Source organism: Grammomys surdaster, unplaced genomic scaffold (assembly GCF_004785775.1).
Source record: "Grammomys surdaster isolate TR1022 unplaced genomic scaffold, NIH_TR_1.0 220, whole genome shotgun sequence".
NCBI classification, from domain to species: Eukaryota; Metazoa; Chordata; class Mammalia; order Rodentia; family Muridae; genus Grammomys; species Grammomys surdaster.
Window position 1 is genome coordinate 651,607 of NW_021604665.1, and position 27,877 is coordinate 679,483.

At 48.6% G+C, this 27,877-nt stretch overlaps 1 protein-coding gene across 1 annotated transcript in view; it reads right to left on the minus strand.

Moving 5' to 3' along the window:
* Nup210 (nucleoporin 210) overlaps positions 1-27,877 on the minus strand; it is a 103,998-nt gene that overhangs the window by 38,988 nt on the left and 37,133 nt on the right. Inside the window, exons 7-20 of the mRNA XM_028773004.1 lie at positions 24,465-24,623; positions 23,833-23,901; positions 22,127-22,233; positions 20,844-20,984; positions 19,482-19,619; positions 17,623-17,778; positions 16,641-16,839; positions 12,587-12,732; positions 10,441-10,662; positions 8,287-8,460; positions 2,945-3,137; positions 2,111-2,217; positions 1,280-1,384; positions 1,086-1,187 (exon numbers count right to left, since the gene is read on the minus strand). Of these exons, the coding sequence (XP_028628837.1) occupies positions 1,086-1,187; positions 1,280-1,384; positions 2,111-2,217; positions 2,945-3,137; positions 8,287-8,460; positions 10,441-10,662; positions 12,587-12,732; positions 16,641-16,839; positions 17,623-17,778; positions 19,482-19,619; positions 20,844-20,984; positions 22,127-22,233; positions 23,833-23,901; positions 24,465-24,623 (2,018 nt within the window). The remainder of the gene's footprint in view (positions 1-1,085; positions 1,188-1,279; positions 1,385-2,110; positions 2,218-2,944; positions 3,138-8,286; positions 8,461-10,440; positions 10,663-12,586; positions 12,733-16,640; positions 16,840-17,622; positions 17,779-19,481; positions 19,620-20,843; positions 20,985-22,126; positions 22,234-23,832; positions 23,902-24,464; positions 24,624-27,877) is intronic.

Here is a 27,877-nt window from a genome sequence, read left to right on the forward strand (position 1 = left end):
GCAAGAACAAGGCAAGGTCAAAAGTAAAGGGCCTGGGGAGTTATAGCCAGCCTGCCAACCAGACTTCATGGGTTGAAGCCACGTACCCTCCATCTACCACCCCGTCAGCTTGGACATCCTCAGAGTCAGGGGAATCCTTGACTCTAGGAATGAGGCAAGTACACTTTCAACAGAGGAAGCAGAGTTTGGGCCCAGAGCTGCCAACAGTGGCGATGTCCTATTAGGCAAATGTTGACAATGAGTGTGGGTGTCATTCTGGACCTCTTTTCAAGAGGAACTTTTCATTTAATGGCTGCATAAATATCCCATCAGACTCATGTGTAGATATTTAGGACAGTTCTTTGCTTTCTTTCCTTGACTCTATTAAGAAGAGAACATTTAGGGGCTGGAGAGATGGCTCATTGGCTGGCAGCCCTTCCAAAGGATCTAGGTTTGGTTCCCAACATCCACACGGCCTTTCATACCCAGGATAACTTCAGTTCTAGGTGATCTGCCACCCTCTTCTGGCCTCTGAAGGCACTGCATGTACTTTATACATTGGTACACATACATGCATGCAGGCAAATACTCATGTACATAAAATAAAACTAAATCATTGAAAAGAAAGAGAGGACCTAAAGAGGATCCTGTGTAATAAAAGAGCTAACAGTACAAGTAAGGTAACTTTGGACTACACAACAACACGAAAAGAAAGAACAGCTCGGGGCATGAAGGAACCAGGGTGCTCCATTCCTCCATGGCAGAGGTCCTTAGAGGTGGGAGAGGGTGAAGTGGGAACTGTGGAGAGGTAGGGGAGTGAAGAGAGCACAGGAGAAGCTTTGAAATGCAAGCTTCTTAGGGTTATCACAAAGCCACTTATGTAATAAAAGAATAATTAAAAGATGAATCGGAAGATTGATTGAAAGGGAAGAATTAGGTAATTAACAGTGCGGGTAATTGCAGATACAGAAGAGAGAGCACAGAGGTGGCACGGGAACCACAGAACTTGAGAGCAACTCAGAATCTCAAGGCTCTGCTCAGTACCAGGTAGGCCTGGAATAATGTCAACCTGAGCAGACAGCTAGGATTCTGATGCCTAGGCTTACCATAGCCACGCCCCGGGTGTCCTGGTAGGCCACCTTGATGATGTCCTGGGTGCTTGTGTTGAGGAAGAAGTAGCCAGAGCCTTCTGTGATGTGGAGTTCTACCTGGAGGGAGATGTGGGGATGAGAGGGGTCAGGTTGGGTGGCAAAGAGTGCACAGTACCTCACTCGAGCGAGTGGCAGGCAAAGGGACACACCTGGACACCAGGATGGTTATAGATGGTCATTTCTTCTGGACTGACCCTCACATCCTCTACAAGAATAAGTTCAATGGAGGCTGACACAGGTACTAGAGGGTCATGCTGAAAGAGAAAGGCCAACATTGTCAGATCCTTAAGACCGCAGACATCACTAGCTCCTTCCGAGAAGAATGGAGCTAGATGTTCCAGGTAGAGTCTTCATTCCAGGAATGGAAGCTTCAAGCAGTGTTAGTACCCAGGGGACTCCTGGGAGGCAGAGAGACACACATCCCCCACTCCCACAGAGGTCAGAAGCATAAGTGAAGTTCTTAAATGCCGTCTGTGGGGTGTGAGGCTCCAGAGAGGAGCCCAGTGAGGTCACTCAAAAACTAACAGGTTCTACAAGAGATAAGAATGGAATGGGGGTGAAGACATCTGAGACAGGGATAAGTGAACATCTGCCTCAGCAGGCCACCTCCTTCCAAATGGGGACCACTTTCTCCCAGAGGAAGCTTCCTTGTCTCAGGATCCTGGCTCCCTAGGATGCAAGCTCCCGCTTTCCCTGTCTACAAGTATCTACTGTCTCCACACCATTTCAGTAGCAGCTTGGGGGTAGTCTGACAGGGTGGGTATCACAGGTCCATTCTTGGGGGACTCTCCCCTCCCACCAAGCAGCACATTTGCCTGAAGCCCTCAAGAGATGCTGGGGAGCAGGGAAAAATTAAGCAGGTAGTGATCTCCAGCAAGGGAGGTCCAGGCCCTCAGACACCAGACAGAATCTACACAAAACCAGGAGCCATCCTCGTCTTGTCTTGCCATGGCCCACCCACTGTGTCCTCTGAGAGATACCAGTCGCTTCACTCTGGCTGCGCTCAGGTGGGACTGCTGGTAGCCAGTCACCGTGGCAGAGATGGCAGTGGTTCCTGATGCCTCGTGAACGGAAACTGTCTGCAAACCTGAGACGAGAAACAAATATCAGCCACAGGCCCCGTAGTTACCTTGGGGCCGCCTGATCCTGCTGCTGATTCACTTTCAAGTTTTGAAACAGGTAACTGAGTTTGCTGGAGCTTTTAGTCCAGTAACGATTAACAGGCCCAAAATAGTTGCTGAGATAAGATAAAAGGACAAGCTCAACATTGGGCTGCTGAGGAAGTTGTCACTGCCATGGCTTGGCCAAGGGACCTGGGACAGGAGATCTGACTGCTCTGGCTCCTGAGCCCCTGGTTCCTACCACACATGACTAAATGGGATTAAAGGAACACAGTGAAGCTGGTGTATTGGCACAGGCATGAGATCTCAGTACTCAAGAGACAGGAAGACCTGTTCGAGGCTAGCTTGACTGCATAGGAAGAAGACCTTATCGCAAAAAAAAAAAAAAAAAAGAGGAACAGTAGCCAGCTGTCAAGCATGTCTTTAATCTCAGCACTCAAAAGGCAGGTGGATCTCAGTGTCTTGAGGCCAGCAGCCTGGTCCACATAGTGAGTTCTGGGCCAGCTAGTGCTACAATGAGACTCTATCTCAAAAAGGGAGGGAAGGGTGGGGAGGTCAGCTCTCTCTGCATTTCATGGTTCAACTCTGAATGAAGCCCCAGACACCTGAGGCCCTAGGCATGAACTTAGTGTAGGATCTTGGCTTCCCATATCTCCTCTGGCTCCAGGCCCTCTAGCTAAAGACCTGGCTCACCATGTAGTTTCTTTTGGCCATTCCCATCATCCTGGGATACCAGCTGCATGGGCTGGTCAAGCTCAATGCTGGCCAGCAATGGCCGAGAGGACTCCCACTGGATGCTCAGAGAGCTGAAGTTATCGAATCGGCGGCCCTGTTGGTCATAGGCACCCAGATCTAACAGGGGATTGCGGTGACTGGATACTGGAACCTAAAAGAAACAATGATCAGATGCTGTGGCCACACCCAGGACTCTGGCACTAATGTCTGCCACAGGTATGCCTTGAAGCCCGAAGTTTCCCTTGTGGGCTCAGATAGTCTTGATGAAAGGGCAGAGATGAGTCATAACCAACACTCAGGAATGCCACCACTCATGTACCCAAAGTCCTGTCCAAATTGGCTCCTTTTTCTCAATGGGCAATAAGGACTTCCCTTTTCCCTAATAAAATGACACAGGGTGCATGCCAAGGAGAGGCAGGGGTACCTCCCTAAATCTGGACTGACCCTTGGCTCCACCTCTTCCTGCTCAGGAAGGCAGGAAGGTCTCCATCTTTGGCTGCTCTGGTCAAGGCAGGATCCAGAACCCATCTACTGAGACTTTTTAAAAAATATATTGTATTTTAGATGTATGTATGTATGTATGTATGTATGCATGCATGCATGTGTTTTAATATTTTCCCTCCATACACATATGTAAGCCTCATGCCTGCAGAGGACAGAAGAGGGCAGGATAGTTATGAACCATCATGTGGGTGCTGAGAACTGAACCCAGCACTTATAACCATTGACCCATCTCTCTAGCCCCAGGACTTTTAAATATGAATTTTAAATATGAATCCTGTACTGTCGGTTTGGAGAGACAAATTCACACTGTAATTCACACTGATGTAGCAAAATGGGGTGGGCTCTAGCATAGCTTACAGCTGATCTAATCCATTCAGGCACAGCCCAGAAGGAAGAACAATCCTCTGTCACCTTAGGGTAACTCACTAAGTCTGGTGAGATGTGACAAGTGATTTGTGGTAATTTCAGGGGACCCTCTGAGGCCTAAGCACAAACTCTCTGCACAATGGCGCCTACTGATGGACACTGCAAGACTCTTGCACCGTGCAGGCAAGAGCTGAGCTTACGTGGCACAGTTGAGAAGTGTGGCTGTGGGGGTGGGGATTGTTACTGTGGCATGGCCATCCTGATTGATGTTGCACCAAGCTCCCTGCCTCTACCTCCAGGATCCCTCTCCAATTTCTTGTAGCTCTCCTGGTTCCAGACATGACTAAGCATGCTACAATTTAAAAAGCACTCCTTCATGTCAGCAGCTTGGCTCCTCAACTGGGCACACTAAGGGTTTTAACTGGGCAGGACACAAGCTGGGGAGCTGTGAGTGTGGGCGGGGACTGCAGAGCTCTTTCCCCAGATATCTCACCCTTCTTCCCAGCTTCTGGAGAAAATCAGTGCTTTCCTGGGAAAGATATCAGCTCTATGCAAGCATGCCTGCAGGCTGACTGAAACTTTCCCACTTTACAAAACTAAACGCTGTGCCTCAGACTCTTTCCAGAACTTGCTCACACTCTCACAGGCTTAGAGTGGAACACAGCAGGACAGATTCTTCAAGGACTTCCTATGACATTGCTTTCTCCTTAGGCATCAGCTCAACCCAGCCCTGGACTAATTAGTCCCTGGTACACAGTAGCACTCAAGATTGGTAAAAGAAACACTAGCTGACCTGCCTGGAAGACCTGGACCCGACCTGGTCTGACTGCAGTCAATCATTCCCGTTGGTTGACTCCATTCCATTCAAGTTGGTTTCACCTTGCCAATAATTTACTCTGCAAACGCGTCCTAGGTGGCCTCTGGATTTGGAGAGCTATAAAACTAAATTGATACTGCACCTAGATGCACCTTGGGGATATATCTTCTTCAAGGTCCCCTAATGGGACCAATAAATTGCAGGGGCCACGCCTGAATGGCCGGCTCGTGGCTTGGGAACACAAGGACTGATGGATCACATGGCAGTTCTGTGTCCAAGGCCCATTACTTCTTGCTGACACCAACAACACGTAGTCCATTCTGAGTCAAGCTCCATGAGGGTGCCTCTCAGAGGGACTCAGGGACAGGGTGCTCCTGGTTTGTTGCTCACTTACTCACGGTTGCTTGCTGAGTGGTAAATGGCAGAGATTAAACTAGGCAAGCAAATTCTATAGTGATAGGTCACTGTAGGAACCTGGGAGTGAGAGAGCTGAGAGGAGGGGTCAGGTATGCGGAGCCAGGTACACCTTTAATTGAAGACAAAGACAAAGGAGAATCTGGATAAAGAAATGAGGGCAGGGGCAGAGGCAGTGAGGAAGGCATGGGGCCAGGAAAGGGGAAGCTACAAGCCCCAGGGCTCAGCCTATTCAAGCCCCAAGCACTTACAGCAGGTGGGGGGAATGACAACATATTCAAGTATGAAAGGCATAGAGTGAGAGGTAAGAACAGCTAGGGGTCAGGAACCCAAGGCTCCACAGGCCACAAAAGGGACTTGGCATTGTCCCCGAGCTCAACTGTAAGCCATAAGCAGATTTAAGCAGAAAAGACAGAATGTATCATGGCTACTCTCTGGACTTACATCCAGTCACATAACCCATCACTGGCCTCCATCACCAGCAATGGTTGGCTCCCACAGCAGGTGAGGCTTGAACACAGGCCAATGGTCTCTCATGCTGGAATCACAGTGAAACGTCTTCACTGACTTTTGCTTCTTGCCTCTGGCAGAGAGCCCAGCAGGCAGATGTTTCTTGAGAACCCAAACTTAGCACAATGCTGATCCCTCTACCAAGGACAATTACACAAAACAGATGTGAACTAAAAGGTAAAACTTGCAGACAAACCAGGCAGAGAGAAACAAAAAGACAGATAGGTGATGTGGGCTCTCACACATGTGTGGTAGTTAAAATGATCTCACAGAAGCAGAGCAAAGCAGGTGGGAGTCACTGGAGGCTTGGAAGGGAGGGGAGGGGCAGAAGGATGGGAAGTCGCGCTGAACGCGGGGAGCAGTAAGCTCTGGGGTTCTGCAGCACAGGGGGCAACTGGATATCAGAATAATAGATTACTTAACGAATGGCAAGGGAACTGTCTGAAGCTTCCCAACACAATGGAACCATCGTGTGAGAGGGAGGGCAGCCCAGACTGACTTGATAGCTCATAGATATATATATGCAAGGACACAGTGCATGCTGTAAATGTGCAACAAAAAGCTAAAAAGGCTTGAAGCAGGTAGTGAGTATAGGATTTCATCTCAATGAGTCTCCAAGTTGAGATTGAGAAGTCTTTTTCTAAGGACCACAATCTGAGGCCAAAAAAACAAGACGGTCATTCATTCTGCAGCAGACTCTGGGGCTGAGCCACCTGCAGGCTCTGAGTCTGTAATCCCCCTACCACACTTCCTACTTCTTGATGTACCTCTTACCGTAAACCACCCTTACTGGCCCAAGAGAGGCAAGTGAAGGCGATAAGTGAAGGTCTGTGGAGTGTTTACTCTCAGCTCCAGTGATGAACAAGGGCCAGAGAAGGCACAACCACCACACAGCTCCACAACAGAGTGGCATGGAAAATGCTGTGCTTGACTCCGACAGGAGAGATGGAGGCTGGTCCTCAAGCCCCAGACACTACAGCTGTACAGCTCTCCTAACTAAGCTTCAAACAGATGGGTGTGGATCAAAGGCAAAGATGTCCTTCATCCACCAGGGGCCCGGCTCACAGCACCTGCCCCACAGCTAGAAAGGCTGTGGACACACTCAGCATCAGAAGGTTCATTCAGATGTGCAGGAGGCCTGGGTGCACAGAGGTGAACAGCATCTACTCTGAGATAGCTTAGGGAAAACACAGACCCTAGGAGGAGGTGCTGGGCTTGGAGATGGATAAAACTCTGCCCACCTCAGAGATGGTCATGGGGGAAATGAGGCTATGAGGTGAAGATTCAGGCACACAGAATTGGCCTAGCCACCACGTGCACAGGAGGGATACTAGAGACCACAGCTGAGCTCAGAGCTGTTGTTGCTCTTGCTGGCTTACTTCCCTGGGACTTTCCCTTAGCTCCACTAGGGGAGCATCTCCTTGTCCTGCTCCTCCTCCCACACCTCTGTAGCTCTCCTCCTCCCTGGCAGCACCGGTCCTCTCAGCTATAGTCTCTATAGCATTCCTGTAGTGGGCCTCTTGTCTCCTGGTAGCTCCTCACCCTCCTCAACACAGAACCCGGTGCTGAAGGGCCAGGAGGACGTGCTGGACAAGAATGTGCTGGAGGGATGAGGAAACCATGACTAACTTCCTCCATGCAGTGCCGAGGCTACTTTCTCCCACATCCCTGAGCTACATACGCTCAGGGCCCTGAGCTGTGAGGCTCCAGAGCTGAGGACTGGACCAGTCCCAGCTTCTGGGGAAGCCAACCTGTAGGTGTTAACCCCATAGCTACTGGTTGAAGGCCCCAGGGACTTTCTTCCCCTCTTGATACTTTGAAATGTCCTGCCCTGTGACAAGGCAATGCTGATGTCCCCTCTCCTCACAGCTCCCAATCCCACTCTGACTACACACAAAGACAACACCCGACAGGAACAGCTGAATCCACAGGACACCCCACAAGGACTCTACAGCTCCTCATGTGCCCAGCAGAGGGCAACAGCAAGTCTGGAATCAGAAGCGATGGAGCCCGAGGGGTTGTCTTGCTTGGCCACTACAGAAGCTCCTGGACTTAGGATGAGGTCACATACAATGAACCCATCATGAATTAATACATCACAGCCTATTGTGCCCCACCCCCTCAGCCAGTCTGACCCACGTGTGCTCTGACATGACAGCCACTGACATCAGTTGACAGTACACAAAGGCTGTACTCTAACATGGGACTGAGTGGGCTATGGACTGCAGAGCTCCACAGAGCATCAATTTCTGGTGCTGAAGCTGACTGTGGCTGCGACTGGTTCCACTGGCCACACCATTAAGGGAAGATGAACTGCCTATTACTAAGTCTGGGAAAAGACCGAAACTCCAAATTGGCTTCTATCAAGTGCCTGTCACCTTCCCACCCCTATAACGTAGAAAATCAGAAGCTAAGTATGTCTCTCTGTAAGCTGGGACCAACTATGCAACTGGACATTGGAAAGTCTCCCACCTCTGCAGGCCTTGGATTCCCTCATTCTAGGTATAAATGGAAACGCCCCACATAGCTCTGGCTGTTGAGATTCAGGTGCCTGCATATGGAGTCCCAGCTCTCAGAACACTCAAGACCATGAGTGCAGGGAGTTAAGGTTCTCTTGTCAATCCATCAGGCAATGTCTCCTCCCTCCCCAGAAAATGTCTCTTCCTTCCCCAAGAGTGGCCATACTCACCACCTGCTTATTCTGCTGCAGCAGTGGACAGGAGAGGTCCAGCTGCGGGAGGGCATAGACAGGCATGAGAGTGAGCCTGGATGGTGGGGCACAGACGGACTTCACCACAGTGGGCTCCACAGCAGGGAAGGGGTTAGAGAGGCTGGGCCGGTTCCCCACAGACAGGGCAATGACCTAAAGGAACAGGAGGAACAGTCAGATACCGAGTGTAGTCCCTCCTCTCTGAACTGAGACTTAACTTCTGTAGGACAGTGATGTCGCCTATACCCAAGATACCATCTACCAACATCTCAGAGAAGAGGCAGATTAGCAGATGCCTTGTGGTTCCCCAGGATATCAGGAAAACCCCACAGCTGAATCTGGTCCTGGACATTTGAAAGAGGAATCTGTGCTAACTTCACACCCATCAAGGTGAAGCACAGATGTAGGAATCTGCACACTGAAGGTTAAGAGACCTAACTGTAAATGGGTCAGAAAAGGGACTGTGGAGGACAAAGCCCTGTGGAGAAGCAGAGCCACAGGTGGAACCACTTGACTCCATGCCCACTTGCTCCTCTGAGCTGGAGGAAAAAGGCCACACTAAGCACCTGCATGTAAGGCCCACTGTGGCTGGACTGGGGCCTCTGAAGTCAAGTGCAGGCTCAGGTTTTATATGCAATAGAGCTAACAGCTGCCTCTGAGGGAACGAGCCTCCTCAGCCTCCTCAGTGACACAACTGTGAGAACAGAAGAGTCTGCTTTGAGGTAGGAGGAGGGAGGCACCTCCTGACTTTCAGCAAGCTGTTTGCCATGAAACCCCAAGTAAGGAAGCCCAGAGTGTATGTCTTAGATGAGTCTTGACCTAGAGTCTAACTTCTACATGCCAAGGCAGGAGAACACCAATGACTAAGAAAAGTCAAGATAACTTGATGCTACTCTTAGTCTTATTATTTATTTGGTATTACGCAATTCTTGTTCCTTTTATTTAAAAAGAGTTGTTTTATTTTACATATATGGGTATTTTGCCTGCATGTATGTGCACATGCGCACACACACACACACACACAAACACTTTGTGTCATGCATGAATCTCCTGGAACTGGAGTTGCAGACAGTTGTGAGCTGCCATGTGGTTGCTGGGAACTGAACCCGGGTCCTCTAGAGGAGCAGCTAGTACTCCTAACCACTGAGCCATTTCTCCAGCTTCAGCTTCTCTTGTTCTTAACACTGTCCTATACTTCTCCTAGTTCATCTAGTGGGCCTTTCTCCATGCACTCCCTCGACCACAGCAGCCTGCTTTGGATTGCTGATGTCAGGAGGCTGTCAGGGCGTACTCCTCCACCTTCGATTGGATTTGCATTCTTTCACTCTCACTTTTTGGTCCTCCCTGCTTTCTGTTCCTGTCTGGGGACTCTCAGAAACAGATCCATCAGAAGCCAGAGGAACACAAGGCCCACAGATTCGGCCTGGCCTGAGGAAAAGGGTATTATGTACAGCCATGCAGGCCCTGTGGGAACTCAGGATATGCCACACTTGGTTCAGTCCTCTTAAGCTTCCGGTAATTTTTGGTTTTCAGCACTACAAACAAAACCAAAACCAAACTCTAAAAACATTGAAGCTGGGCATAATAACTTATGTCCGTAATCTCAGCACTTGGAAGGCTGAGGCAAAGTGAGTTCAAGGTCAGCCTATGCTACACAGTAATAAAGTGACGTTCATTCAAGCCACCCTCAGCTGCAGAGGGAAACCCTATCTTGAAACAACCAGAAGTTCACACTTCAGGCATTGGCACATCCCCCGAATCCTGAAAGAACAAGCTGGTGTGCCAAACCCAGGTCTAGGGTCACAATCCTTTTGACAGCTGCCCAACCCTGAAACATGGGGCTTTGTGACTCCTGGTCTCAAACCTCTACCCCGACCCTGTAGCAGTAGATGGAGGATACTATAGTCCTGGGAAAGAGGAGGCCACTCTCACAGGCTGGCTTTAAGAAAACTGATGTGTACTGGGGAATCCAACAGCCACATTCCATTCTGTCGGTGGGCCACCTCACTGAGTCTGGGACTCCCTTGTCCTTGGATACAAGAGGAACAATGTTCTCATGGCTCTTTGAGGACGGAGTAGATTTTCTATTTCTCCCAGTAGGCAAGATGGGACTAAGGGTGGCCATCCACTCACTTGTTCACCCAAGGCCTGGCAGGTCACGAGAACCCAGTGCTGCTGGTAATTCCGGGAGGCTGGAGGACCTAAGAGAGACAGGCTGATGCTGCCTGTGTCTTCAGAAGTGACATTCCGAAAGAATTTGGAAGGTTCCAGGACCCATGGCCTGGGGCCTCCTTCAAACAGCATCTTCTTTGAGGAGCCCAGGGTTACCACAGCAACAGAAGAGGGATCCACAGCCTGAAGAAAGAAGGGGAAGGCTTAGCATTGCATTGATAGGATGTGGCCAGGCAATGCTGGGCATCCAGAAGTAAGATCCCCACCCTGCTTGGGGGGCTGCCAGGCAAACCCTGTTGTCCTCTTGGAAATTCAGTCTCCACACAGGCATCATGCACAGGGTAGCTATGAGTTAGAGGCTTTGGGAAAAATTAGGTCCTCACTGGAGAAGGGAGTATACAAGAGTGCAGGGCATGGTGGTGCACAGTTTAATTCTAGCATTCAAGAGGCAAGGACAGAAGCAGGTGGGTTTCTATGAGTTCAAGGACAGCTTGGGCTACATAACAAGTAGCCAGCCAGGGTTACATAGAGATCTTTTATCAAAATAAAATAAAATAAAATAAAATAAAACCCAGTAAATTCAGACCTAGGATCTATCCTAACACAGACTACATAGGAGAGAAACGACTTCATGAACATATACATTAATCCTACCACACTGCCACTATTATTATTATTTTCTATGAGTAGATTACCTGGATGTAATCTACATGTGTCCATAGAAGACCAATAGGGCTCTGATCCCAAGACTGGAGTTACAGGCAGTTGTGAGCCTTTAGTTGGAATTGAACCTCGGTATTCTGGAAGAGCCTCCAGTGCTTTAATGACTAAGCCATTTCTCTAGCTCCTGTTTTAACCACTGAACCATCTCTCCAGCCCCCACCCCAACACACACATACACACTGTGCTACTGTGCTCTACAAAACACAATCTAGCCAGTGTGAAAGCACAGGCCTATAATTCCCACTACTTAGGAAGCAGTTTAAGGCCAGCCTGGGTTACCTAGCAAAACTATCTCAAAATAAAAAGGTTGGAGATGTGGTCACGTGCTTGGCCAGCATACTCAAGGCTTGCTCTCTGGTGTAGAATGCTGGTGGGCCGTCGGGTAGAAGATGGCTGTCACAGGAAACAAAGCTGCAGACAGGCAAAGCACAGGGTTCAGGAGCCCCTGGCCAGCTTGGTCAGGGCCAGCTTAATGTCCTTACTCCCAAGCTCTCCTCCATTTCCTTTTGTGTTCCTGTTTATTTGGGTTGTTTTTGTTTGTTTGTTTTGTTTTTTTGAGACAAAACTTATTACTGAGACCAGGACTAGGCTGGCCTGGAACTCAGGATCCTCATGCTGATTTAAAGGTGCACATGACCACCCCTGGCTTTATCTTCCTCACCAGTGTGCAGAGGCACCTAGCGCAAGTCTCTAGGCCTGTGTTTTACTCGGCAAAGAACAGTGCCCAGAACTCTGCAGGGTCTCAACACTAACTGAAGCAAACTGTGAATTAGCCAGTAAGACTACGCAGCCCTCAAAGTCTCCAGTAAGCAAAGGGGAAACTCACAGAACTTTTGACAGAAAGTTATTGTTCTTATGGACTAGAGTGGCTGTGGTGCTAAGGGACTCATAGCCTGCCCACAGGTACCAATGACAGCACTTGGGGTCTGTTCTAGTTTGCTTCCTATTACTGTGATAAATGCCATGACCAAAAGCAACTTGGGGAGGAACAGATTTATTTGGCTTACACATCCCAATCACAATCCATGAGGAAGGGAAGTCAGGGTAGGAACCCGGAGTTAGGAACTGAAGCAGAGACCAGGGAGGAACTTTCTTAGGTTTGCTCACCCTGCTTTTTATACACCTCAGGACTACGCATAACAATCATTACTCAAAACATCCCCTAACCTGTATACAAATCAATCTGATGGGGGCATTTCCTCAACTGGGGTTTCTTCTTCCCATAGGGCCTTAGCTTACTGTCAATTTGGAGAAGAAGAAGAAGAAGAAAAAAAAAAAAAGCACAGGACCTATGAGAGAGGCCATCATCTAACCTCCAAGACACTAAAGAGAAGGTGGAGAACAAACAGGGCAGCTGACATGACAAAGGACAGGGACAACTCACTTTGAGGGGCAGGTAGGCAGCAAGAGTGATCTTTGCACCCAAGTGTACATGGCCGTGTGTGTAGCTGACAAGGAGGGTGGTAGACCCCTGGGCATCAGCTCTCACTGTGACTCCACTGCAGTGCTCAGGTCCTGGTGGCAGCCTCCCTGCACAAAGAAAAGCATATTAACATGAACTTGTTCTTCAAGGAAAAGGCATGGCAGGCCAAGATCTCCTTTTCATTCTGGTCTTCATATACAACTTAATTTTGTTATCATTTAAATTTCCCAGAGACTACAGTTGTAACTCAGTGGTAAAATGGTTGCCTAGCACAAACAGGGCTCTGGGTCCTATCCCCAGCACCACAAAACACAATTAAACAAAAGCAAAGTATGACTCATATATATTATGCACAGATCTGGTACACATACAACCGACAATGGCTTCCCATCTCCCCCATGTTAACGCACCCTGTGTCCAGGATCCAGGTCAAGAGAGCTTACTAGCAGCCCAGACTCCCCTAGAAGCCCCATTTGGTCTCCAACTCCTCCCCATTTCCATCAGAACAGCCTTAAATAAAGAGGGGTGGGGAGCGTGGGCTGTGCTGGTCTGCCTGGCTCCCCAAAGTCCTCAGAGTCCTCATGGTCAGGCAGCTTTCATCCACATTTCTGCGTGTTGTTCTGCTGTGGGGATGAATGCACAGTACGGCTTTCTCACGCCACCATGAACATTACAGGTGCTTCCAGTTTGGGCTGTGCTACACAACACCAATGTGAACTCTGGCATTTCTTCTGGCTGTGACCAAAGGAATGGGAGCAATGGCATGCACGCGTGCAGGAAGTGTCTCCCAGTTTACCCTGCCAGCAGCTGCTTTTCATCTGTGCTATCCTTCCCCACCAAATTTTAACGAAGTTTCTAAGAAATGTATTAATGCTGTACTGTTTGTGTTTGTCAGCTTGATACAGATGAGTTACTCTGGGAAGAGGGAAACTCAGTCAAGGAACTGCCTCCATCAGATGTGCCTGTAGGCAAGTTGAGCAAGTCTGTGGGGCATTTATTGGTGTAAGAGGGCCTAGCCCACTGTGAGTGGTACCACCTCTGAGCAAGTGGTCCAGGACTGAATGAGAAATCAGGCCGAGCAAGCCAGTAAGCAGCACGGTCTCCACTTCAGCTTCTGCCTTCAGGGTCCTCCCTTGGCTTCCCTCAGTGATGGAGTATAAACTGTAAGCCAGATAAATCTTTTCCTTTCCCCAAGCTGCTTTTGGTCATGGTGTTTAACACAGCAACAGAAAACATAACTAGAACAAATCTGAATTATGGTGAAGCACACAACACACACACTTCTCATCTCAAAAGTGGGGAGGGAGCAGTCGTGGTGGCTCAGGCCTTTAATCCCTGCACTCTGGAGGCAGAGGCAGCAGGCACATGTTTTGAGTTCAAGGCCAACCTGCTCTCCAGTTTCTTCTAGGCTGGTCAGAGATTAATAGTGGGACCTGGTTGTTAATCATCATCATCCCACCCCAACTTTCTTATGTACAGCAACAAGCCACAGGGTTGTCCAGGTCCCAGCACCAGCTGCTACTCAGGCCCTCTGAATTGTAAAACTGAAATGTCTAGTGTTAACGGCAGCCATTATTTCCTGTCTCTATGAGCTTGCTTAATAAGCAGCTCACCTAAGTAGAACCACATAGCACTTATCCTCTGCGAATGGTTAGTACACCTGGCACAATATCCTCAAGGCTTCTCAGTGAGGCACCACAACGGAACTTCCTTCTTAGAGCTGAACATGCCCCGTGCCCACTCCTCTACTGAGCTACCCAACCATGTGAATAACGGTGCTATAGGCTGACAAAGATGTCTTTACATTCGCACATCAATAATCTTAGGTCTATGACTAGAAGTGGGACTTCCTGAGTCATACTGCTTCTGTTAAAGGTTTGAGAACCCAGCATACTGTTTTCCAGTGACTGGCTTTAACATCCTCCAGCGGAGCATGGATCCCAGTTCCTTACATCCTAAAGCTTTCTGTTGCTGTAACAGTAGCTGCCCCAGTAGGTGTACTTTTCAGTGTGTTTCTTCTTTGAGATTTATTTTTAACTATGTGTGTGTACTGTGAGTGCATGCATGTGATGCCTGTGGAGGCCAGAAGAGGGTATTGGATCCCCCAGAACTGGAGTTGTAGGCAGTTGTAAGGTGCATAATGTGGGTACTGGGCAATTAACCTTGCTTCTCTGTAGGGCATCATATGCTGTTAACCACTGAGCCATCTCTCTAGCCCTTTCCTGGTGGTTTTGCTCTGAATTTCTATGGTGACTGATGAGAGTGGGCATCTTTTCCTACAACAGTGACTACTACATGTAACATTCACAGAAATATCTGCTCAAGTCCTTTGTGCATTACTGAATCATTTCTATGCTTTATTGCTGACACACAGAAGTTCTTTACATATTTTAGATGTTAACCCTTACTAAGGAATGATCTGCAAACACTTGCCCCAGGCCATAGTTACTTTTGCCCAACAGTGAACTTGATATAGTTCCTTCCTAAAGTCCTGCTATGTACCCAAGCTTGGAGAAGCTGGCTCTACTAACTTATCCTGATAATCATATCTGCTCCATGGGTCATGTGTGCCCTAGGGTGGCCCTCACACATATAGTCCATTGCCTCACCCTGGTGAGTCCCAAAAATTCCCATCCAACACTCTGTTCACTAAGAGAGATCCAGCATTTTCTAAAGGCAATTCTGACCACATAGGATTTGTTTTAGCTGCTGTCTTCAGAACCTGGACTCCTTGAAAAACCCTCCAGATGTTCAGAGGGATGTCCATGTGTAGTCCTCTCAGGAGGCAGGGACTCTTGCACCCATTTCCCATGACTCATGGAGAAAACAAGGCTCAGAGAGATTGAATATCATGCCAATAAGTGAAGAGGCCTATCAGCTCTGGGAATGATGAGTTACAGGTCTTGAGTTTCCCCCAAAGGCTGAGTAGTACCCTACAGTCGCTCTGTGGGATGGGCATGGGATGAGTACATGGGACGGTCCATCTCTGGCTGCTAGAGGTCTGTCTCCCTCAAAATGCCACTTCTTCCATCCACAATAGCTAACATGTGGAAACATTAGATTCTCTAAGGCCACCAGCTAGTGGCTTTGGTTGGGCACATTCTAGAGATGTCTTCTTCCTCTGTACAGCTCTGAATGTCATCACAACCACAGTACATACAGCCACATGGAAAGCATGTCCCACTAAAGACTCACATCCCTCTCTGCTCAAACACCTCCACTGGCTCCCAGCCTGTAGGCTTGAGCCCTCTATGATGGAATAGGTCCTGACATTCTAGGCTCACCATGAGACAATCCCTGCCAGAACTGTCTACCTTGGGTCATGGCCTGGGCACATTCACTCACTGAATGCTTTGTTCTTGCCCACAGCCTGCTCCTACACATAACCCAAGTATCGTGCAGATTTCGTAAGCTGCAAATCCTCATCCTCCCTGGAGCCACACTTCTGGGAGGCCATGGATCACAGAAACTGGAACTGCAGGTCTGTGCCCATCCCTCCACAGGCCACATGTGGCTGTAAATAACTAAGCTGCCCCAGTGTCTTCAGTGGATACATGGCCCACCAGCAGCTCCTCTTATAGGTGTACATTCTAAATGAGGTCAAGCAAGGCAATGTGCCTGGTCCACACATGCAAGTTGATACTGTCACAGTCACTACCGATAATTCTATCCCCAAGACAGGAGGCTGAGAAAAATGTACTCAGAGGTGGCCGGGTCTGTCACAGGTATTATGATTGAACTAATCAAAACCCCATGTATATATTATAGTGTGAGCACCTGTTGCATTTCATGAACTGAAATATCCATGTGGGCAGGAGACTCCACTCAGGCATGGAAGAGACACTTTGTAGGAAGAGAAAAAGATCATAAAGATGGATCGACAAAGGCAGCAGACACATCAGGCAGGATTCAAAAGGAGAAGAACACAGGACAAAGGCCATTCTAAGTGTTGTGGCCCCTCTGATGCGCACAGATAACCCATACCATCTGGGCCCCAATTCTGCTACTGGTTTACCTGGCAATGGCTGGAACACACCCTGGTTCTCCACCTCCACCACCAGGTCAAAATGGGAGCAGTCGCTCAGGGTGACCACCTCATTGCCCCCACCAGGCATGAAGCCACTGATTGTCAGGGGCAGCTCCAGGGTGTGACCCACTCGAGCCTCCACCTGGCATGGGGCGAACTCCATGCTGCTGGGCTCAATCACATACACCTAGAGAAAGAGAGAACTCCCCATCATATTCCATGTAGCTATGCAGTCAGTTTTAACTGTGGCACACGCTGCCTCCTGAGGACTGTCTTTGGTGCCAGTTACAGAGGAGGAAGGGATTGAAGCAAAGGACTCACAACTGATCCCAATATTGGGTAGTTGCACTTCCTCTGTCAGACCTGGTAGACTCACCTGTAGCTGAAACCTATGTTTAACAAATGTGTGTGAATCCCACTGAAAACCCACACCCCTTTAATGTAAGAGGAGGCTGGAACTGGACACACCGTGAGACTTGAGGTAAGAAGGGGAGCATAGACATACTGAGTAACCCTTCCCAACAGCAGCTGGGGATCTTCGGCAGTCAGGATCAAATACCAGTAACAGGACACCTGAGCTTGCACCTTAACAGAGCAAGGGAAGAGGAGCCAGGAAGCCCTTTTCCTCTGCAAATTTTTAGTCCAGCCTTGACGTCCCTCCTAATTCAGTGTCCTGACTTCTGTGCGGGAAACTTTCCACTGTTATTCTGTGGTTACTCATGTCCTCCGGCTGTTGTTGTGGGCTTTTCTCACTCTGCCAGCCACTATTTTGTGTGCAGTATTCTGTCCATCCTTATTATGAGGCCTGACTCCTTGAGATCAGAGCTGGGATGGGCCCATCAAGCCCCCACATAGCACAACCCCTTAGGGGAGGAATGAGACCCCTGAACACGGCCTAAGGGCCAGGTGAGAGGGGCAGCTGGAACCTCTGTCCTGAAGCTCTCCACGGGATGTCGCACCACCATCTTACCTTCATCTCGCCAAAATGGAGAGGGTTCTGTACATCATGCGCCCGGATTACACTGAGGCCAGTGTCACCGCCTGTAGTCATGACACCCTTGACAGTGACTGTGGCAACCATGTAGCTTGATGAAGACCAGCTGAAGTTCCCACTGCCCCCATGGGCCTAGGAAGAAAATGACCATGGGATCTGTCAGTCCCCTGCCCCTCCCTGCCTGGGGATGTACAGGGTTGGAGCAAGTGTGCATTCTCTCTCACTCATTCACTCATTATCACACAAACATGCTCATCTATTCACACCCAGGTGTTAGCTGCCCATCTCCCCCCCCCCCCCCTCTCTCTCTCTCTCTCTCTCTCTCTCTCTCTCTCTCTCACACACACACACACACACACACACACACACACACATGCACTGGCCTGCTCACAAATTCCCACTGCCACACATTCACATACCTGTTCACACTCACCATTCACATGTCTCCTTACACTCAGTCACATCTGACACCTACATTTATTCACACTCGCCTATGTTGACACCATAAATTCACCAAACATACTCATGGGCTCACTCTTAAATATACGCACTAGCATACCATGTACACACATTTCATACTTTCAAAATCATACCTACACACACAGCCAAAGTCCTGCCCATGGAAAAATGTCACACAAGCCAACATTTCCTCACTTTCTCCATCCATCTCCATTCTAGAACTCCTATTCTGGGGACCTGGGAACTGACATACAAATACACAGCTATGACCAGAGCTCAGACCTGGGCAGAAACCTCCCTGGTCATGGAGCCTACAGTAGAATTCTGCTCTGGGGCTAACACAAGCACATTCAGCACACAGCTCTACCTGCTCCTAACCATCTTTGGTGACGTGAATGACAGGCCTTCTTCCTCTAGCTCAGGGATCAACCTGAAACCCTGAGTCAAGAACACACTTTCAGATGACATATTTTAGTGTGCAAATGCCAGTGCACACAGGATACCTGTCATCACTTCTTCAAGCAGACCACAGGAGCGACGGGACCAAACTGACTGCTGGGAGTGTGAGCCCTAGCTGGGTGCAAGTCTCTGTTGACCAGCACCATGTGGGATTGGAACCACCATGAGGCACTAATGATAAGGACATTGTAGGGAGGGTGATATTTCCACTTGAATTCAGGTTTTCCTATAATTATATTCATATTACTTTAAAAATTAATATCTTTTAGAAGAATGACTGCTAAGCAGAATTCAGACCTATATTTGATTTCTGTTTTAACTGTCTTTGTTTACTTTCTGTGGATGTGATAAACTCCAGGACCAAAAGCAATGTGGGGAAGAAAGGAATTATTTCATCTTACGCTTCCAGGTACATCACTGAGAGGAGACAGGGCAGGAGCTCAGGCAAGCAGGACCCTGGAGGCAGGAGCTGATGCCGAGGCCATGAGGGTGCTGCTGACCCAGGAGCTCACTTTGCTCTTTTGTTTTTTCTCCTTCCCTTTCCCTTTCTTTCTGTTTTTGTTTGTTTTGAGACAGAATCTCTCTATGTAGGCCTGGCTCTCTTAGAACTTCCTATATAGTCCAGACTGGCCTTGAGTTCTCAGAGTTAAGCCTGCCTCTGCCTCCTCAGTGCTGGAATTAAGTGCATCACTGTACCCCACACATTGGTGGTCCTATGCACCCCAGGACCACGTGCCCAGGGGCTCAATCATCAATCAAGAACATCCACCAAAGGCTAACTTACCAGGAGAGTTTGTTCTAAACCAACCTAGTTAGAACTACATAGTTTAGATCCTGTCTCAATAAATATATAAAAAATCATTAAAAAAAAATAACCAACATCCCAAGAAAACACCCAAAGGCAGCATCTCACCTACCTTTATGGTATACTGATAGGCTCCTGTCTTTGGTTGCCATGGAAATGTCAGGATGCTGGGATAGAGTGTGATGGGGATATGAATGTCCACTTCTTGCTGGTTCCACACAGGTACCTGAAGCACATGGACCCCTCCATCCTACAAGGATGAGATTGCTGCTGTCACCATGGCAACCACATTTATCACTAGGCATTTTCCTGTCACTCAGACACTGCCCCTCCCTGAGAAACAGGCCATAAAAGGTAGCTTTGTGCTCCTAAGAATATGGAAAAGATAGCAGGCTTTGTGGAGAGGCTTACTCTAGATCTTTAATGGCAACTCGTGTAAATTCTACTTATTTGATTCCTTGGGTATTATCCCTCACTGTTTGATTGATGTCACTGTTCCCACTTTACAGATAAAGAAACTGAGGCCTGGACCATCTTATCCAAAACCTAGAGCAACAGTGCAGGTGATGGAGACATCTGCTGACTGGACAGAGGAACCACTGTCTGCGGCATAGGTTCTTCCTGTCTCTCCACATGCTGCCTCTCACAGGTCTGGAGGGCTTGCTTGTATGAGGCAGGAAGGGAACACACTTGACAATGTGCCAACTGGTAAATTACTGCTCCCACTAAGGCTGATGAGGCTTTTCAGTACAAGACAAAACCAAAGGCTGGAGAACTCGAGCAGACAAAACAGATAAAGTACCAGTGGTCCTGCTGTCATGCTATCCCCCAAACAAATTCTGTATTTGGTCTTAAAAGGTGCAGACCGTTTTTATAGAAATATGTACAGGGTGGTGGAAAAAGAAGTCTGGTAACAGGAGGATTTCCTCACACTCACAGGCTCTGGACAGTCAAGGGCACCTGGAGCTCAAACCCCATGTGAGAAAGTTTCTATGGGGGTTTGAATAAAAATGGCCCCCATAGGCTCATATGGAGTGGAACTATTAGGAGGTGTGGCCTTGTTGGAGTAGGTGTGGCTTTGTTGGAGGAAGTGTGTCGCCAGGGGTGGGCTATTAGGTTTCAAATGCTGAAGCCAGGCCCACTGTCACTCTCTTCCTGCTGCCGAGGATCTGGATGCTCACAGCTGCTTCTCCAGCACCATGTCTGCCTGCATGCCACCATACTCCCCACTGTGGAGACAATGGACTAAACCTCTGAAATGTAAGCCAGCACAGTTAAATACTTTCCTTTATAAGAGTTGCTGTGGTCATGGTGTCTCTTCACAGCAATAAAAATCCTAACTAGGACATTCTCCTTGGGTATCAAAGCAGTGGCACCAGGTGGGTCCTGGGGCAAAGTACCCGTCAATTGACATTTCCACCCTCAGAGGGGGCTCAGCTCGGACATGGAAAAGGGTTGACTGAGATCAGCTCACCTGGTCCACCACAGAGGTGAGGGTTGCACTGATGGTCGTCTGGCCGCTCTGGATAGCCCTGACGAGATGATAAGACCCATTCTGGGAAGATGACAGAACCTCAAAAAACTCAGCTGGAAGCACAGCTTCAATTCGGATGTTCTGGAAAGGCAAGCAGGGTGGGTAAGAGAGCTTCTAAAAGATGAGTGTGATATCAAGAGACTGGGAGAGCTCCAAGGTGGCAGCGAGGCCAGGCTGACAGCCTTTGTGGCCTAAAAGCCTCTCAAACAAAGCAGGCAGAAGGAATGACATCCCAGTGTTCTGACCTCTCCCCACAGAGCACAGGCAGGCCCCAAGACCCAGAACCCACAGTTCTAGCTAAGTATGAAGCTCAGGGCAGCTGACAGACTACTGTCACTCTCCCAGGTCCTGGAGTTGCAAGAAGGAACCAGAGAACATAAAGAGAAATCCGGCTGCAAACATAGTGACTGGCTTAGTCACCGTTCAACAGGGGACAGAAAGACCTCTACAAAAGAAAAATGAGCTTGGGGCTGGAGAGATGGCTCAGCGGTTAAGAGCACTGACTGCTCTTCCAGAGGTCCTGAGTTCAAATCCCAGCAACCACATGGTGGCTCATAACCATCCGTAATGAGATTGGATGCCCTCTTCTGGTGTATCCGAAGACAGCGACAGTGTACTAATAAAATAAATAAATAAATAAATAAATAAATAAATAAATAAATCTTTAAAAAAAAAAAGAAAAAAGAAAAATGAGCTTGGCTTCCTTTGAAAATCTCTAACACCACAGCAAGTGACTGTGTGATCCATGTGAGGGTGCTGGGACATTCTCTCAAGGGACAGAAGAATGGCCACCACTTCCCAGTTCATCTGTCATGCCTTTCCAGAGCCAAAAAAGCTAAACTTAGTAGCCTTGATCACTTGACAACTTCTGGAAGGTGGCAACCATACCCAGACACCTGACCCTCTCCTAAGCAAAATGGACTCTTACCTCTGGGACTTCATGTAAGGAGCAGAAGCCAATGTGCAGAGAGCCTCCCCACCACGCCCACCAACACTATCCACAGGCCATGCTGCCTGAGATATCTACCCCCAACCCTGCATGAGGGGACAATGCCAACTCATAGCCTGTCAACGTCTTGAAGTGCTCCATGAATCCCATGACATTATCTCCACTGTCCTGGGAGTATCACAGGAAGCTTTGGTCTGCCTGTGTGGCAACCCCGTGGCTTTGGCTGATCTTGATCCCACATGGCCTCCCCATCAGAATCCCAGAGGGCACTCACGTCAGATGGGTAGACCTTGTTGCTGGATCTATCAAATACTTCAATGGTAAATGCATACAGATGCCTAGTCTCAAGCACCCATCTGTCACCAGGGTGGACTGTGAAACCTAGAACAGGAAGTAGGGGTTCAACACTCATGATACAAGGGCAGCAGGGCTGAAAGAGAAGCTGAATCTAAGCACTGCACACCCATGTAAAAGGCCCAGAATGTTCACCAGGCCCCTCCATGGACAAGGCCTAGCTGCAGGGAATATATGGAGTACAGAACCTGATAGCTTCCATTATTCCCAACCTAGAGAACCATAGCTGATCCTTTTGATTCCTGGGACCAACACTGAACATACCCTAAATGCTAATGGGCTCTAAACACTCATGGACTCATCAGAATCTGACCGTAGCAGGTTTAAGCTCTGAGGCTGTGACAATCAGGATTCCAACTTCCCAGTAGGTCTGAGGCTCCAGTGGGTCTAGCCTGAGGTCATAGCTCATTTAGATGCTGAGTCCTCAGCTGGTCTATCTATTGGCCAACACAAGTCTATCCCAAGGCTGTACAAGTCCACCCAAAGACCATGGCAGTGTAGACTCTGAGGCTGAAAACACATGTAACCTGTGGTGACACTTGTGTCTCACCTGAAGCCACAGGAGACCTAAGCTCTTCAGGTCTAGCCTGAAGCTAGACAGGTTTTGGATCTCAGGCTAAAGCTGAGAGCTCTGGCTATGATGTATTTGGGTCTGGTTCTGAGGGCACCTAGCTAGCCCTGTTTCCACACACAATGCAGCACGAGCTGCTCTATTCTCACAACACTGTTTGCTTTCTCATCTCCGTAACTCCAGCCAAGCTGTTCACTCGGCCAGGGTGCTCTTCCCACCACAGAAGATCAGTCTGACACAGCACCTGCCTCCCACGAACCCCCCAGAAGTCTTTCCTCTGCTTTGGTGTTTGCTCTTACCACACTATTGTCACCTGTTTATACCAACCTCTACTGTGAGGCTAAGTCTCACCACTGGCCAATCAGGCAAAGGATGCTGCTGAGACACAAAGGGTCCTTGAGACACACAAGGGGTTGGTGCTTGTTAACTGGGTGCTGCAACACCAGAGGCTCACAAGCTCCCTGGCAAGAGGATCTTAAGGGTCTTGCTGCCCATCTGACCATTGCTCTCCAGACTGAACTCTGGTAGTGAGCTCCATAGGTGAGTTGCCTCAGACCCAAGGAAATGCTGCCATGGTAACTCCCATGACACCTATGTCTCAAAGGTCTCAGTGCTAGCTATCATTGCAGCTCCCAGATCAACCTGGGTTTCAGATTCTTTTACTGCTACAGGTAGTTCCCTCCTCTCTCTGATGCCTCCTTCCCTGCCAAAGTACTGCCAACTGTCATGTCAACCTAAAGATGCGCAGCTAGGCACAGGGTCCCCATTCTTGACAGGCCCAGAGCAGCACTCAGGTCTGCATGGTGCCAGGGCTGAGGACTGATGGTCGTGAGCATGGCAGAGGATGTGGCCAGTGTGAGAGCCATAGTACCTCTTCAGTTTTGTGGGTTTGCTTTTGCTGACTGGTCCAAGGGATTAAACCAGGGCCATTCTCATACTAGCTAAGACATATACTGCTGACCTGAATCTCAGGTCTTCCTTTTACGTTTTGATCTCTCAAACTGATAGAATCACAAGCAATCACTGTCTAAGAAACCCCAGGGAGCTGCACTTACCTAGGTACCCGGCTTCAACCACATAGATGGTGCTGTTGGGAAGCCTAGAAGCTCCTTGCATACGGATACCTGAATTCTTAATTAAGGTATAAAACATAAGGTACAAAAGGTAAAACAGCTGAGGCTTTCTGCCTGACGCACATGGTTTGAGCATTATGCACTAAGAGGTGGGTGAAGAACCCCTAGCTTAGGGCAGTTAGAGCAAGGATGTTAGTTAGTCAAGACCCTTACTGTACCATCTACCCTACAAAGCAGAGTTTCTTCAAGGGACACCAGCGACCACAGGGCATACAATCAATCTTGGATTATCAACAACCTATGTGCCAGTAGTCACACAGTATTCATACAGGTTCTGCCAGCCCCCCTCTGACATTGTTCTCAGGGACTGTGGTTCCTGAGAAGCTTCCAGAGGCCTGGAATGACGTATGCCTCTGCCAGACTCCCGTCTCTGGGAGTCTCTGTGAGTCACCCACAGAGGTGAGCAATTCCACTCAGCGGGTTGCTATTTAGGCTCTTTCTGATTTTCAGACAGATGGGGAAACAGTGCTATTTTTAGTCCTGGCTGGCTTTAAGGGAGAAAAACAACTTGGCTTCAAAGCAGACGCACGACACGGTGCCAGAGCGGAGGATATTCCTGTGGCCCAGGACCAGGTTGCTCTGTCCCATCTGCATGGCAGTGACTCTTGATGTGTCCTGTGTCAGGATGGCCACAGGACGGGCAGGATCTCCCTGAGGATCTGGGATGCTGTTCTGGAGCTGCAGCTCATACTGATCAGAAGGCATTGAGAGTTCTGTATGAAGAGAGACAGAAAAGCAGGGAAGGTGAAGGTGTGAAATGCTGCATACCAACAGCCATCTCAGCCTGACTCCTGGGGCCTGCTGTCAACACAGCTGCTTGAATGCTAACACTGCTGAGCATCTGACCATCCCCTGAAGTGAGCAAGCTCTTCTCTACATCTGGGCCCAGTGAGGTCCTCACTGTATTACCAAAAAGGCTGTAGCTGATGGTCTTCTACCGGTTTTCAGATGCTCAGCTTACCATCACAAAGAATGACTCTTGTCCTGACCACTCTCTGTGCTCTCCTTGGGTCTATTTTGTGTAAAAATGCCTTCACCAAGAGCCCAGGACAGAGAATAATTCCCAAGGAAATCACAGGTTCTGGGAAACCCATCATCTTCACCATCTGGGCAGAGAACATAGCACTTCTGTTTGAATGACAGCTGCTGGACAGGAGTTTAATTTTCCAGAACAGGAAAGTAAGATAAGACTCCACGGTGAAGGTGCTCTGGTCTTGCTTAGGTATCTCATGGCCAATTTCCCTCATCTCATCTTTCAACAACTTTAGGAACAAGGACTACTGGCATTCCCACTTTAGAGGGGGATGAGCAAGTCAGGTGAGAAGCTAGCTCATGGTCTGCCAGGACTTCTACCGCTTTAAGAACCTAAACTTCATACATAAGAAAACATGCCACAGATGGCTCAGTGTGTAGAGCACTTGCTGAGTAAGGATGGGGATGTTCAAAGGTGTCCAAAGGGTGTTCAAAACCCAGCACCAATACAAAGCTAGCACCAGTAGCATGTGTTTGCAATCCCAGCATTCCTATGGCATGATGGACAATAGGAGAATCCCCACAGGCTTGCATGTCAGCTGGCCTGATGTATTTAGCAGTGGATAAGAGCCCTTGTTTTAATGAAATGAACAGTGAGGAGTAACATTGAGGTTGTTCTCAGACCAGTGGCAGGCAATCCTCATGCTCACATACCCCAACAGAGAGGCAGGGATTGATGATTGAGGGCTGGAGAGGTGGCTTAGGGATTAAGAGTTCAGAGGACCTGAGTTCAATACTCAGCACCCATTTGGGCAATTCACAACTCTAGCTCCAGGGGAACTGATACCTAAGCCACTGCAGGTGCCAGCAACCTCACAACCCCAGCTCAGGGGAACTGATACCTAAGCTACTACAGGCACCTGTACACAAATGCATATACTCACAAAGAGATACAGAATTTTAAAAACATAAGTTTTGAAAATATTTAGAAATTAAAAACAAAGCAATGTGGCCTAGGGGAAAGTGGTTAAGTCACTAGAGCATGGCCTTGAAAGGATTGAAGGCAGGTCTAGAACTCTAGTTAGCTCCTGAAAGAGCGGGTTGTTATAAAAGAGCAGGCCTGGCTCATGAACCCTTGACTTCCTCTCTTACCTCCTGCTGCACATGGTGCCACATCAGGGTCCACCTGCCTTGAGGAAAAGCAGCCAAGGGAGCTGCAAACAAAAGGCAGAGCTGAACAGCAGCTGGTGCTCTTGGATCTCCAGAATGTGTCATATCAAGGAGCAGCCTTGAGTATTTCGTTGAACATAGAACATAGGCTAAGATATGGTTTTATAGCTAGTTAGGAGCAGACCAGCACCGTGCCCCCAAGCCTAACCACTTTAGCGTCCCTCCCCCGCACCCTTAGCATGTCCTAACCAGCCATTCATTCACTGTCAGAGGAGCTGCAGCTACATACCACTTCTTGTCCTGCAATGAAATATGGCCAATGAAGGCCCCTAAGGGGATTCGGAAAAAGAGGCAACTTGCCCACCTTCAACATCTCTTATGTACTCCAAAAAGTCCCCAGTGATTTGCTTCTGGATCATAGATCCTCGGCGTACAGTCTCTAGACTCTCATCACCTGGAACCTCACATGGGGGAGGGGTGAAGGTGTAGAGTTATGTCTGAGTCCTGCTACACTAAACTCTAGGGGTGAGGCCCAACAATGCATCTTTGCACGAGCCCTCCAAGTATGTTACTGTGTGGACACGATGCACCCTAGCAAATCATTTTCCTGTGATTTGTTTCACTGTTCTCTACTGCCCAGGCACTCAGAGGCCATAGCAGCTGAGGCCAAGTCAGTCTAGTTACTGCTTGAGCTGGTGGCAGATCACAGTACCATCCAACCCCATGATGCTGCTTTAGCAAACTTGCAGAGTGTAAGAGATATAAGAGTTAAGGAGTCATATGGACTTCTGCCCAGACTCAGTGAGACACTGTGAAGACAATGTATGAACGAAGCCATGAGGATGCAGCCTAAGTTGTAGTGGAGACTCTGTGTTGGGAGATGCTAGTCGGGTGGAAGCTGTAGGCAACAAGTAGAGCCAGCCCTAGAGACAGGCTATGTGGGATACAAATGGGCAAGCCACAGGCGCAGGGCTGCCCAAATCCACTAGAGCTCAGGCACACTATCGCCATATACATGGGATGCTGGACCTAAACTATCGGACTGAGTGCTGGCCCTGCTGGGTTTGGACTTGTTTCAGATCCATCCTTCCTTTCTGTGCACCCATTCCTGCCTCATTTGAGGACTGTTTTAGTTAGGGTTTCTATTGCTATGATAAACACCATGACCAAAAGCAACTCAAAAAGGAAAGGGTTTATTTCAACTTACAGCTTTAAATTTTTCTTTTAATTTATGTGTCTCGGTGTTTTGTCTGTGCACTAGTGTGGTGCCTGGTGTCCATGAAGGCCAGAAGAGGTAGGTCCCCTGGATATGGAGCTACAGATGGTTGTGAGCCACCATATAGATACTAGGAATCAAACCTGGTCCTCTAGTAAAGCAGCCAGTGCTCTTAACTGCTAAGCCATTTCTACAGCCTGCCAACTTATAGCTTATAGTCCATTATAAGAAAGTCAGGGTGGGAACTTAAGGCAGGAATCTGGAGGTTGGAACTGAGCAGAGAGCATGGAGAAATGCTGCCTGCTGGCTTGCTTCTCATAGCTTGCTCAGCCTGCCTTTTTATACCATCCAGGACCACCTGCTCAGGAATAGCACTGCCCACAAGGCTGGGCCTTAACACAATAATCACTAGTAAAGAAACTGATCTATAGACTTGCCTACAGTTTGAAGACATTGACTTCTCCACTGAGGCTCTCTTCCCAGACAGCTCTAAGTTTCTGTCAAGTTGACAAAACACTAGCCAGGACAGTGACAAAGCTGTAGACTTCCCTTGAGTAGTGGCAGACCATGGCTACTGTTTTGAGGACCCTCTATAGGGTGTGATGCTAG